This window comes from Fukomys damarensis, unplaced genomic scaffold (genome assembly GCF_012274545.1).
Source record: "Fukomys damarensis isolate Sample0158 unplaced genomic scaffold, DMR_v1.0_HiC HiC_scaffold_37, whole genome shotgun sequence".
Lineage (NCBI taxonomy): Eukaryota > Metazoa > Chordata > Mammalia > Rodentia > Bathyergidae > Fukomys > Fukomys damarensis.
This window is the reverse complement of record NW_022900949.1, coordinates 11895394-11908818: the sequence shown is the minus strand read 5'-3', so window position 1 is coordinate 11908818 and position 13425 is coordinate 11895394. Positions and strand designations below refer to the sequence as shown.

At 54.7% G+C, this 13425-nt stretch overlaps 1 protein-coding gene across 9 annotated transcripts in view; it reads right to left on the bottom strand.

The window, feature by feature from the left end:
• Positions 1 to 2613: 2613 nt before the first annotated feature.
• The window catches only part of Wiz (WIZ zinc finger), a 27180-nt gene continuing 16368 nt past the window's right edge, over positions 2614 to 13425 (bottom strand). For 2 of the 9 annotated variants that reach the window (XM_033759458.1, XM_010640067.3), the window contains exons 7-14: positions 12114 to 12284; positions 10719 to 11222; positions 9266 to 9664; positions 8127 to 8678; positions 6458 to 6985; positions 5844 to 6263; positions 5399 to 5594; positions 2614 to 4256 (exon numbers count right to left, since the gene is read on the bottom strand). In XM_033759458.1, the coding sequence (XP_033615349.1) occupies positions 4097 to 4256; positions 5399 to 5594; positions 5844 to 6263; positions 6458 to 6985; positions 8127 to 8678; positions 9266 to 9664; positions 10719 to 11222; positions 12114 to 12284 (2930 nt within the window). In that variant the 3' untranslated portion in view covers positions 2614 to 4096. The remainder of the gene's footprint in view (positions 4257 to 5398; positions 5595 to 5843; positions 6264 to 6457; positions 6986 to 8126; positions 8679 to 9265; positions 9665 to 10718; positions 11223 to 12113; positions 12285 to 13425) is intronic. The other 7 variants (XM_033759456.1, XM_033759454.1, XM_019210024.2 and 4 more) reach the window with 7 other exon arrangements.

Sequence of the window (13425 nt, the reverse complement as noted above, 5' to 3'; positions counted from 1 at the left end):
GGTTTTTTGAGGCAGGGACTCACTGTGTAGTTCAGACTGACCTTATGTAGCTCAGGCTGGTCTCGAACTCACAGTGATCCTCCTGCCTCAGCCTCCCGAGTGCTGGGATTACAGACGTGCACCACCACACCCAGCAATTTACTGTTTGTGTTAATGGGCCTCTCTTCTAAAATCCTTTGGTTTGTTCAGCATTTCAGAGATCCTGTAATTGTGCAGTCAGGACTAGGGACTCAGTGGCAGAGCCCTTGTCTAGCATATGAGGACTCGGGTTGGACCCTCAACACCACAAAAAACCAAAAAACCCGAACTAAACAAAAATCAGCGCTCAGTGCAGCCCAGTGCCAGCCTTCTCCACAAACTTCTCAGATTTGTGGATGCCACTGTCGGGGAAATCTCGTAGTTTCTGAGATGACTTGACCAGAGACTGAAAATGGCACTTAACATATTTGTAAAAATGCATTAGACTGTACAAATATGATCAGTATATTGTTTTGTACATTTTATTTTTGTGTTTTTTTGAGACAGGGTCTCACTATGTTGTCCTAGCTGGCCTTGAACTAAGTAGCCCAGGCTGGCCTCAACTTCCCGAGTGCTGAAAGGACAGGCATGCACCACGACAGCCTAAAAATGTTTTACATAGGCTGTTGCTTTTTGGTATTAAGGAATGACTTTTTTCTTTTTGTGTACTGGAGGTTAAAACAAAGGCCATTGCACTGAGTTTTCTTTTTGACACAATGTCTTGCTGAATTGCCCAGGTTGAGCTCCAGCTTTAACCCCTTGTCTCGGCTTGAGTGTAGTGATTACAGGTGTGAGCCATCACACCCGCTGATCATCAGTTTCTTTAGGTAGACTAATGGCACTTTTTGTATGGCTTTGCTTTTGAGACAAGATTGGCCCTGAACTATGTACAGTAGTCCAAGCTGACCTCAGACTTCTGGTGATTGTCCTGCATCAACCTCCCAAGTGCAAGGATTATAGCCATGCATCACCATGCCTGGCTGTAATGGCACTTTAAACAGTCAATTTCATAACCAGTGCTGTGGCACATGCCTATGATCCCAGCACTAAAGGAAACTAAGACAGGAAGTCCCACCTGGGCAACTTAGTGAGACTGTGTCCCAATAACAGGGGATGTAGCTAAGTGGTAGAGCACCCCTGGCTTTAAGTTATAATACTGTAAAATAAATAATCCACATCCTCCAGAGAAACAATATTGAGATGAACTGATCTGATGCCAGGATATGCTTAACCATAACTCAGGTGGAGAGACAGGGAGATAAAGGGGAGTTAAGATGAGGTCATGAGTAAATGGTTTGTTTTACCATTTGCTCTTATTTTTATACAGCTAGAATCCTGCACGATAAAATGTCTAGACAAAATTCCCTTAAATGGGGTTTACAACAGAATTGTTGCCCCATGGAACAAAGCCACTTAACGCGTTAAGTGGAAAAACCCCACATAGGAAGTACATAGAATTGATGTGCTTCACAGCTTTGAAATACATCCTGTGAAGCACATCGTCATGTCACCCTCAGGGTCTCGTGCCTGGTTTCCAAACTAAGGCAGGGACCTGGGACACCTCTCCTAGATCCTACAGCTTCATTTATGGTATTGCCAGTCACTTCACCCTGAAGGTTTCAACTAACACCTAACAACCTTCACAGGCAGAGAACAAGCAGCTCAAAGGCTGAGACAAAAGAATGGCTTAAGCACAAAGGCTGTGCTCAGTAGTTGCTGGAAAAGATCCCTCTACGTAAGAACGGATGACCTCTGTGAGGACACACAGCCATCAGTGTATGGTGGTGGGTGGGGAGGAGCATCCTGTGTTGCAAGTTCTTTTATCATTTGAATTTTTTTATATCCACCCTGTATGTTTACAATTTAAATGTTGGTTTTATAAAAACTTGAAACAAAGTTTAGGTCCGCTGTCATCCCATGAGATGAGCTTCCTGCTCCCTAAGTCTCTACACAGAGCAGGATGGCAAGCACCAGGCACCAGGGAGGGGGAGCAAGCAGACCAGAGACCACCCTTGTGGGCACATTAATGCTGCCTGTTAATCCCTCCTTCTCAGACAGAGGCACCAGGGAGACCAAGGAAAAACAGGATGGGGTAGAGGAGGCCCCTGCTGTCCACACCCCAAGTCATTCCCACTTTCCAGCATCTGGCCATTTAGTGAAGAGTAGCTGGCAACTACATTCAATAAACAAGGAGCAGCAGCCAACAAAATCACTTACGATCTCAGAAATGTTCAGTAAACATATGCAGAGAGAGAAAACAAGGCACAGGACTAAGCAGCTCTTTTTTTCCCTGTTACTCGGGGTCAGGGTATGTGTGTCTCATAGAGGTCAGGTATCTCGGGGTTAGAGGTGTAGCTTAGTGGTAGGGTGCCTGCCTAGTATGTCTGATGCTCTAGGGAAGAACCTTCCCCCGCTGGGATCACACAAAACAAAAACTATTTTTTGGTATCGGGGATCTAACTCAGGCCCTTGAGCTTGCAAAGGCAGGTGGTGGAACCACTGAGCTAAATCCCTGGCCCCGTATTTTTCTTTTGAGGCAGGGTCTCACTGTAGCCCAGGGTAGCCTCAAAAATCACAGGCAATCCTGCCTCAGCCTCCCGAGAGCTAAGATTACACGCGTGCATCACCACACCCAGCTTATCATGTCTTGATGCTGGATGAGTTCCATCCCTGTGCGCTCTGACCAGCAACCCCCCTACACCATATGCCCCACAAGTATATGCCTCCCCCACACACATACACACTACACCATAGGTGCCCAACACCCTCTGGACAGTGCCTGCCTTTTGGAAAGCACTCAACTCAATGGTTTCTTGATTTTGACTTCCTTCCCAGCTCAGCCACCCAGAGCCCTGGGTCCTCAGCTCTAGGAGCCGCTTCACGAGCCAACCAGAGCCACCCAACCAGCCACAGCGTAGAGAGCCAACACCTGCAAATTTGGGTTCAACCACAGTTGTATCTCGTCGATGTGGCAGCCAGTGGGAAAACCCAGTGCTCTGGGCAGTGGAGGAGCTCGATCCCAGCCCTGGCTGTCGGCCCATGCCAGCCTGTCCACTCGACAGAATAACACGCTAGCTGCCTGCCCCCGGGTGTTTCCAGAAGAGAAATTTAATCTAATTTACATACTTCTAGATACATCGATAACCAAAAGGTGGCCACTGAAAAAAGTTAAAAGATCAATCATCTCCCAGTATCTAGCTGGCCTAGGATTGCAAAATAAAAAGATCCACGTTCCTTCTTCTCTACACAAAACGCATTTTTTAAAAAGTGAAAGGTCTAGGGAGCTATACATAGAAAGCAACAGTGAAAAGGGGGAGGGAGGAAAGGGAGGGGGAGGAGTGTCCTGCCCCCCCCACCCTAACCTCCTGGCCCTAGAGCCCCTGAGGCTCCAGGGGGCCTTGACATGGCAGGAGGCAGCTATCAGCTCTGAGCTCTTCCCAGCTAGGAAGGCCCCTTTGGGGGGCATCCAACAAGGATTTCCGTGGCATTGTGGGCTCAGTCGGGGCTCCCAGGCCCAGCAGGCCCGCAGAGGGAGCAAGGCTTCCCCTGAGCAAGCACCGTGGCGTGATGTGGTTGTTCAACTCGGGAACTGGGGGCTAGGGCAGATCCCAGGTCTCACGAGGTGCATGTGCATGTGTGTGTGCGTGTGTGCATGTTTGCATGTGCATGTATGAGACAATATGCATGGGGGCAAGAGAGAACCAGAACAGGGGTCTTTGGGGTCTCTGCGAATGGCCACGGATGGCAGACATAGCCCTGCCTGACTGCTAGATACAGGGGGGTGCTGTCCTCCTGTGACCAGATCAGCTGCCACCAGGGACTTAGCTGCAGCCCCTGCTGGACCGGGGAGCATGGACTGGAGGAAGACACCCTGTGGCCCCAGAGTCCTTGGGCTGGGGGAAGGGTGACTAGCTGGCCCCTGGCACCCCAGCTGTAGTGTGCCCGGCCCCTATGAGGTGCCGGTTTGAGGTTTTGGCTTGCTCCTTTGGAAACGGAAAAGAAAGGGGAAAGAGAGGGAAGAGGACACAGGAGAAACAGGAGACAGGTGGCACAAGGAGAGATCTGGAATGCTTCTGTGTTAGGGCGCCTCTGCCGAAGCTGTCTGTGCCTGTGGGGCCGGGAGATCCTCAGGCAGGGGATCCGCTTTAGAGAAATTCATCTCCAGGATGTGCCGCTGTAAGTGCCGTACCCACTCTTCCTGGATGGAGAGGGGGCCCTGGAACTCCACTTCACAGAACCTGTGTCAGGGGAGAGACAGAGAGGGGCCGCTGCTGTGGAGAGGGAGACGTAGCCGTGCCCCCATGCCCGGGCACACTTGCCACTACTCACAGAGACAGCGCATGCCCAGGGCTTAAGAGGAGAGGGGTGCAGAAAGAAGCCAGGTGTCTCTCTGCGGGCTGCCACCATGGCTTCCCAAGTTCCTCTGCTGCCATAATCTGAGATGGTGGGAGGCACGGAGAGGCAAAGCCTGCCCAAGTCACCACCTGCCCGCCTCTATTTTCCCTCCCAGGATCCAGAGCTCTGTGGCACCAGATTTGGGTTTAAATTCTTTTGATTTTTGTTTTGGCTTTTTGAAACAGGGTCTATGTAGTTCAGGCTGGCCTTGAACTCATTATGTAGCCCAGGCTGGCCTCCAACTCATGTGATCCTTCTGCCTCAACTTGAATGCTGGGATTGTAGGTGTACACTACCATGCCCAACCTAAATCCTACTTCTGACTTGGCCTGTGTGGCCTGAGATGAGTCACCTCATGTCTCCAGACTCCCAGATTCCTGCTCTCTGTTGTACACATGGACTTTGATAAGAATTAACTAGAACCTGTTTTTTTCTTAATCTGACAAATATTTGTTGAGAGATTACCATGTGCCAGGTATGACTCAGTGTTTTTTTTAACTATTACAAAACTCAGCCTGTGCATGTAATCACAGGAGTTGGGAGGATGAGGCAGGCAGATTGCTCTAGAGTTCAAGGGCAGCCTGAATTACACAGCAAAAACTCCCATCTTAAAAAAATCAAAAAGGAAAACAAAAAACAAACAAACTCAGTCTTGATCAAATCTATCAGGTAGAATTGTTAGCAAAACCATCTAAGGGCCAGGAAATTTAGACTCAGAGAAAGTTAACTCCTTGCTTGAGGTCACAGCTGGTTAAGTGTTAAGTGTGGGGATTTGAACCAAGGTCTTGCTGGGGACAAAACCCAGGGTGTCGACTTGATAGTCCGAGATGCAGCTGCCTGTGAAGGGCCCCTGGTCTGGGTCTTGTCACACCTAAGGACAGCCCATGGGGCCCTATCTTCCAACTCCCACCAGCCGTCCTGCTCTGAGGCTCCCAGGGGCCAAGGGTCAGCAGGGTGTTGGGCCCTTTCCCCAGGGGCAGTGTACCTGCACTTGAGGGTGTATATGTTGCCGACGAATTTGACGAGTGATGTCTGGGGCGGCCGGGGCACCAAGGAGGGGACTGGCCGGACACGGGGTGGAGGTTGCCGCACCTCTTCCAGCTTATGATGCAGGTCATTGGCCTCTTCCCGCCCCCGGGCTGTGGAAGCGTCTGTGGGGCGGGCTTGTCGGCGCTCAAATTCTAAAATGGGGAGAGGGGTGGGAAGTGAGCAGGAAGGCCAGGGCCCCGAGAACAATCCTGCCTTCAGCAAGTCAGGGCAGACACTGTGGGAATCTGTGAGGAAGGACAGCTGATGACTGGCAGCTGCCTGATGGGAGGGATGGTGGACAGAAGGCTGAGAAACCCCGGGAAAGAGAATATAGGCCAGAGCCCAGTGGGTGGCCAAATGGTACCCGCCCTGGTGCCCCTCCCCCGTGAACTGGCACTCACTGTTGATATTCTGCCGCTGGTGCTCCTCAGCCTTCACAGTGCCTGGTGGGCTGGCTGCCAGAGGCCGCTCACCACCATCAGCTGCCCGGCTGGCCTCAGGTCCTGGCTCTCCGCCAGCACTGCGGCCAACGAAGGACAGGCCCCCAGGTGCCAGCCCCAGGGGTGGCCGCCGGTCACTGTCACGGCCATGACCAGCACTACGGAACTTCTTGGTGAAGGGGCGACCGCCCTGGATATAGCTGCGGTAGGCGCCCACCTTCTGGGGCCGGTGCTTGATCCACTCACTCAGCGTCTCGATGGGCGAGCCATTGACACACCACTCCGTCACACCAAACTGCCGCAGGTGCGCCCGTGCGTGGCTGGCCAGAGCTTTGCGGTTCTCAAAGTAAAGGCCACAGAGCTCGCAGCAGGCCTCGGTGGCTGCAGGCAGAGGGGTGCTGCTGAGCCAGGGCCCCGAGGGGTCAGGCATTCCCAGATGGCCTCCTATCATCCCACCTCCCACAGGGACCTTGCCTCAGGGGCCCTGCTTGGGGTCAATGTGGGTGTCTGTGGCACTGCCTGGCCTCAGAGGCCCTGGCAGATGCCCTCCCAGGACCCTGCCACCCACTGCTTACAGGAGTGGGAGGTCTTCTCATGGAGGGTCTTTGCCTTGAATGGCAGTTCAGTCTGGATGTAGGTCTTGGCCTTGACCTCTGCTGGGAGGAGGCGGTCCTCCTGCAGGGGCCGCTTGGCTCCCACTGAGCCCAGGAAACTGGTGGCTGACGGTTTGGCGCCAGTGATGGGCGTCAGGCTGAGCTCCCGGGGAACATGGGCCGGCCCAGCTCCTGGTTTGCCAGGCCGGCCAGCCAGGGGAGACAGTAGCAGTGGGGACTGCACAGGCCCAGGGGCTGCTGTGGGGGGCCCATCCTCAGCCAAGGCAGGAGCCAGGTCCCCAGCTGGCGGCTCCTTCTTGATGAGGCAAGGCTTGGACTTCTTCTTCAGGATCTCCCGCAGCGTGTCAATGGGCGAGCCGTTCACAGACCACTCGGTCACACCCATCTGCCGCAGGTGGGAGCGCGCGTGGCTTGACAGGCCCTTGCGGTTCTCGAAGAACTCACCGCAGAACTCACAGCGGATGTCGCGAACCGGCTCTGCCCGGGACGCTGCAGGGGGTCCGGGGAGGGGGAGAAGGAGGCGGCGGCTGCGGGCAGGAAGCCTCCAAGCTCAAGGCCCATGTCAGTGCCGGCCGCCTGGCTGCCTCTGTCCATGCCCCCACCGCCCTCCTCCAGACTCCAAGGACCTAGTCCCTCATCTGGGCTTCCAGAGGCTCCTTTCATGTATGCAGCCCTTCTGTGTGTTCTAGCTGGCTTCATGATGGGACCCTGTGTGATGCTGGGCCACTTTTCCTCTTTGGGCCTCAGTTTCCTCCTCTGTAAGTGGAGATGGAAACCCTCACTTCCCTTACTGGGAAGGGTGAAATTGAAAACAATTTAGATCACATGGCACAGAGCTGACACACGAGCTCTAAGGCACTGCCTGGGCTGTCCTCACCTGCTTGGCTTACAGTAGGCACTTGATCAATCCAACTAGAATGGACTAGCAATGGCGTAAGAAGGAAGCAAGTGACAGTAACCTGATGACAAGTACTGCAGAGAGGTTTCTTTTGTTTTTTTTTTCCCTGATACTGGTGATTGAACTCAGGACCTTGTGTTTGCAAAGCAGGCACGGTGCCACTGGTCTACATCCCCGGCCCCACAGAGAGCTTTCTGTAACCAGACACTGTGCTAAATGCTTTACTGAGAAAACTGTACAAATGTGGGACTGTGCTGATCTCCATCTTCCAAATGAGGAAATTTGCCCAAGCTCACCTACAACTAGATTATGGAGGAACAGATATCTCAACTAAAACTTGACACCAAATGCCAAGCAACCAAGTACCAGCAATGTCAGCAAGACGGTTCAGACCTACACTACTGGGCCTTATTTAGCTGCCTGTGGCAGACATCATTAATCAATGCCTGCAGTCTTATCTCCCTAGGAGCCTGATACAAAGTCACTGCCAATCAATGGAAGATGGCACTGCTAAAGGATACAATTCTGCCTTGTTTGTATGAGTAAAGGGGAGTCAAACAGCAGTTCGGTTGCAGGGGTCTGCAGAGCAGGAGTGCCCAGCTGGCCCAGTGTCCTCTGGACCTGTGTCGCCTCCCTTCCATTTCAACTCTGGGCATTATGGATACCCCCAAGGGAAGCAGGGAAGAGACCCCTCCAACTGTTCTCCCTGCCCTGCCATAGGGTCACACTTACACAGGTTCAAGGGTGTCATGTCTTCCCGCGGCGCCCCCCAGGGACCCTCAGATGGGTGTGTCTCCCCATGAAGGGCCCCCGGCAGCATCTCCCGCTTGATCTCCACCCGCATTTGTTCAGGCTTCAGCTTCTTGGGCAGGGAGGTTGCAGCCAGGCCTGGGAACATCTTCCGGGCCGTGGGAGGAGGAGAGGCAGTCGGTGAGTGGCCCAGGGGGCTGCCTGGTGGCGGTGGCAACTTCTTGGCCAGGGGTGAGATGTGAAGGTCCGAAGGACTGCGGGCTTCTAGTGAGCTGCCAGGACCTCCACTGCCCACCACCTTGGCCAGGGCTTTTGGGCTGGGCCCTGGAGGATGGGCATGGCCACCAGGCCGAGACTGGGTCCGTCTCTTTAGGATCTCCCGCAGCGTGTCGATGGGCGAGCCGTTGACATACCACTCGGTCACACCCATCTGCCGCAGGTGGGAGCGCGCATGGCTTGATAGGCCCTTGCGGTTCTCAAAAAACTCACCGCAGAACTCACAGCGGATGTCTCGTGCTGGCTCTGGGCCAGAGGCTGTAGCAAGAGGAGAAAAGGGCAGTCAGAATCATGGGCATCATTGTCACGGTCACCTGTAGGAGTGTCCTGGTTGGCTGGGTGTGGGTGGCAGCACACCCACAGGTTAGGGTGGTGGTGGAGGGCAGGTGCAAGTTAGGGAGCTCAGGACAGGGGCCAGACACCTGGCAGGAGCAAGGGGAGGCTCTGGAGAGCCAATAGGCCCTCGGTCCTGATGGAGGAGAACAGCACTGAGACTCAATGGCTCTGGGGGTCCCAACAAGGACAGGGTGGGAGGGCCGGTAGTGGCAGCCTACGTGCCACCTGCCATCGAGACCAGGGGCAGATGTGGGCACCTTCCATACCAAAGGCAGGACCCTTCTCTTGGCCTTCATTCTCGGGGAGGTTCACGGTGATAGAGATCAAAGGCCAAGAGAGGGCCAAGCAGCCCACTGCCAACAAGATCTCTGGGCAGAGCCAACCCATTGCCAAGGGTCCCTGTCTACTCTCTGCCCCCATACGAAGGGAGTAGGGAGGGGGCTGTGACCTCCCCCGGGAGGGGCTCCAGGGCCCATAGGGAGGAGGGGGTGGCTGAAGTGAGAACCTACAGAGATTGAGAGGAGACGGCTCCACATCAGAGGCCCAGAAAATGCCAGCGGCTGCGGCTGCCGAGAGGTCCTGCTTCCCCCAGGGGCTGGCCATACCCTCGGCCTTCAGCTTGGCCTTCTTGGCCGGCGGTAGAGGGGGGAGCAAGGAGAGGGCCGCAGAGGCGGAAGGAGGCCGCCCCAGCTGGGCCAGGGCGCCGTGCCCGGGTGGGAGGCGGATCTGGACGCCGTCCCTCCTGATGAGCCCGTGGAGCACGTCTATGGGGGATCCCTTGGCGTCCGGGTCGCTGACGCCCAGGTGGCGCAGGTGGGCACGGGCGTGGCTGGACAGGCCCTTGCGGGTCTCAAACCAGGCACCACACAGCTGGCAGTCCAGCTCTCTGCCCCCGTCACTATCTAAAGCTGCGGAGACAAAACACAGGGGGGTTCACGGCCGCCACCTTGGCTGGCCCTGAAGGACATAGGTAGGAGGGTCTGGTGTGACTCTTAGCTGCCCAGGCAATTTGGGTTCCAGGTCTCATGCCGCGTATTTATTTAGAGAGGTTTTGGGCAGCAAGACATCTGTTCCCTGCCTAGCTCTTTAAGATAAAGCTAAAAAGTTGAGAACTTAAGGATGTTGTGTGGACAGGTAGTGATGAAATTCCTGGGGCAAATTCTGACACTCCCAAGCTCTCTCCTCTGGGATTCCTGCTATGGAAGCTATATGGGCAGACAGTGGATGCATGGTAGGGGCCACAGAGCTGCCAAGCACCATACAGACAAGGGCACAGCTACTGAAAGCACAGAAGATTCAGTGCAAGTGGCTTCAACTGGGGTGCTCCAATGGGCAAGGGGCCAGACGTGCTGCCCCCCAAGACTCTAATATGTATTGCTGAAGCGAGCACCCCCCAAGACTAAAATACCTGCAAATGTACAGGGAAGCTTGATGTACTGCAGGATATCCTCTTAAAACTTATTCATTATGCCCTTCTTCCTTTCTTCCCAAACCCTATTTGCCAAGCCCACAGGCAGCCCAGGTAGAGGGGTTCCCTGGGTACCAACAGTGAAAGACACCTCCACACGGGATGGCCAGAAAGACACAAAGACACAGGGACCTCCTGTCAGGTGGACCACCTCTACCTGCAGGACCCAAGATGCCCCAAACTCCCATAGGGAAGCCAGGTCCACAGTACTCCTGGTGACTTTCACTGCTCCACCCACCCTTAGCCCAGAGGAGAGCTGCCCCGATGTGGTGAGGATGAACCCATTGAGCTCAGCCACTGCAGCCAGGTCTCCAGGGCAAGTAGGGGAGATGTAGTGAGCGCCTCAACCAGCACTGTGATCCAGCTGACCCAGTATGTAGGAGCTGCAGCTCCCATTGTCCCACTTGGGACATCCTGATCTGAGGCCCAACTGACATGCCTTCAAAGTCCCTCCCAGTGCCAGGACCCCCTCAACTCCCAGGACCCACACTCACTGAGGTTCAGGGGCCCCTCGTCATCAGACTGGGGCCACTGTGCCTTTGGGGAGGCTGGCCGGGGGCTCAGGGACAGCTGGGGGCTTTTGTCCTCAGGATTCTTCGGGGTAGAGGAGCCCGCCAGGGCCAGAGGTGCCTTCTTGAGGAGCGGAGAGCTGGGTGAGTGGGCCAAACCCTTGGCCGAGAAGCCTGGAGGCGACTTGATGGCTTTGTTGACAGCAGGGGCATCCAGGGGCTTGGCCAGGGTAAGCAGACCAGGCCGAGTAGAGCCAGTAATCAATTCCTTTGGCGAGTTGGACTTCTTAGCCAGGCCTGGGGGCAGCCCAAGGGGACCATCAGGCAGGCCCTTCTGTTTCACGAGCTCGTAGAGGAGGTCGATGGGGGCGCCACTGCTCTCAGACTCTGCCACCCCAAGCTGCCGTAGGTGGGAACGTGCGTGGCTGGACAGGCCCTTGCGAGTCTCAAAGCAGGCACCACAGACCTCGCAGGTAGTCAGGCTCTGGGCTGGAGGGCAAAGACAGGCCAGGAGAGGAGGCTGTGAGCTGCAGGTCCAGCTCACCTGCTCCCCCACCCCAGACTCCATTTAAGTGTATTGCTTCTCTTAAGTCCCCTTGATGCTCACAGTGATTCTAATGAGGTAGGGATTAGCCCAACTGGTTTGTAAGTAAGTAAACTGAGGCTCAGAGGAGGGAAGAGTTGTGCCCAAGGGTACAGAGCAGGAGGCAGAGCCCTTCTGTGGTCCAGCCATTTGGGGATGCCTTTCAGATCTCTGAAGCACCAAGGTGCCCTAGCAACATGTTCACACAAACACTAGCTTGCCAGCCACATGCTTCATGCGAAGCTGAGTCCAAGCCACTCTCTGGGCTCAACTCATGCCCTAAATGCTGGGAGGGAGGGTTCAGCAATGGTCCCTGTGGTTCCTTGTGTGTCCTTCTGTAGTGCCTTTAACTCTGCCCCCAACTTCAATGACCCAAGGGCAAAGCCCAGGTCCATTTTGCTCCTCTGACATTCCTAGGAACCAGCAAGATGCTTGTCATTACTTACAACAACTTCAGAACCAATAGACAAATAGGTACTACATGAAAGATGGCACAGCTAACAAGAGTCAGAGTTGGTAAATGACGCAGTCTGAGTGTGAGCTCCTAACCACCATATGCACTGCTTCTCTGGACTGTCCAATGAGGGCACACCAGGGGACCATGTACAGGGGGGACTACAGAAACTCAGGGGAGAAGACAGCTGGGGGTCTCCTTAGTTCCTGCAGGTGCCAGACATAAAGCCATGCCCAACTTGAGGAACCACGCTACTCCCAGGTCTGAGAGCTTCCTCATGAGTATGAGCAGCCTAGCCAGCACCCCCCCGACACACATACACTCTGTCACCTGGGCCACTCACCCTTGAGGTCCGGCAGTTCCTGTTTGCTGCCATGAGGAACCTCTGCGGCCACTTTCGTGCTCAGTCGACTGGCCACCTGCTCCAGAGCCCCAGGGACAGGCAGGGTCTTCTTAGGGAGTGGGGGTGACCCCAAGTCCATGGCCACCATTGTGTTTTCCTCAGAACCTAGGCCTGTGGGGTGGAGGAGACAGACTCAGGCCACAGTTGGGCTGTCTACTCCCAGAAAGACATAGGATGGCACTTCTGCTTCATCTTTGGCACCTGCTCACTCTACTAAGCATCTTATCCCCTGGAAAGCTGAAGTTCTACCCATGACCCCCAGGGCCGGCATAATGCAAAGACATCGAGACAAACAATGTTCCCATGACAGCAGAGACAAACACTAGAAGATGGACAGGTCAGGGGACCCTGTGCAAGTCTGAGCTGGGACTCCCATCCCAGTGGTTTCAGAGAAAATAACTTATAAAAGGGGTACTTGTAAGTGGGGATAGTCAAAAGGTAAACCTGACAAAATAAGACCAGGGTCAGGAAGCCTGAGAGACAGTGCAGAAGCAGGGACAAGGAGGTACTTAGGACTTATGAGAAATCCCCACATACAAGACAGTTGGAGTTGGGATTTTAGAGGCACCTTTGGTCGGGAGTGATCCAGTCGACCTCTAAATGGGGTCAAGTGAGAAGAAGGGGCCTGGACCAACAACAATCTGACTGGAACTAAAGAACATTTAAGTTTCATAAGTATTTAAAGGCAAGGAAGCTTTCCTTGCTGGGAGATGTGTAGAGAGAAGAAATCAAAGGTGGGTCTTCCTGGTTTAATTCTCCATAGAATTGGGCCCGGGAGGCCTGTCTCTATCAAGTTTAGAGTTCAGGACCTCAGGGGTGCTCCGTGGGAGCCAAGGAGGCAGGGGTCCAGGTAGGTCTCCTGCTCAGTTTGAGTCCCACACAGAGGCAAGAAGGCAGACAGGGAGGCCAAGAGGGGACCGGGACCCCGAAGACTGCCAAAGTCTCCAGGTGGGTGGGCGCGTCTGTCAAATTCGACAGGGCCAAAGTGTGATTGCGAACCCAGGGGACCAGAACCACGACAAGGGATGCTCTCAAGACCCCGAAGGAAGCAGGGAAGCCCTGTCAGGCAGGATGAGGACCCCGAGGAGCGGCGGCTGGGTTTTTCTCTGGCGAGTGGCGACAGGGTCGCACCCGGGCCCGCGCGACTTTTGGGGCGTGGGGGAGGGGAGCGAGGATCCCACAGACTGGACGGCGGGCATCTGGGGCGGCACGGGTGCGCGGGACGCCGACTCTCCCCTCACGGAACCCTAAA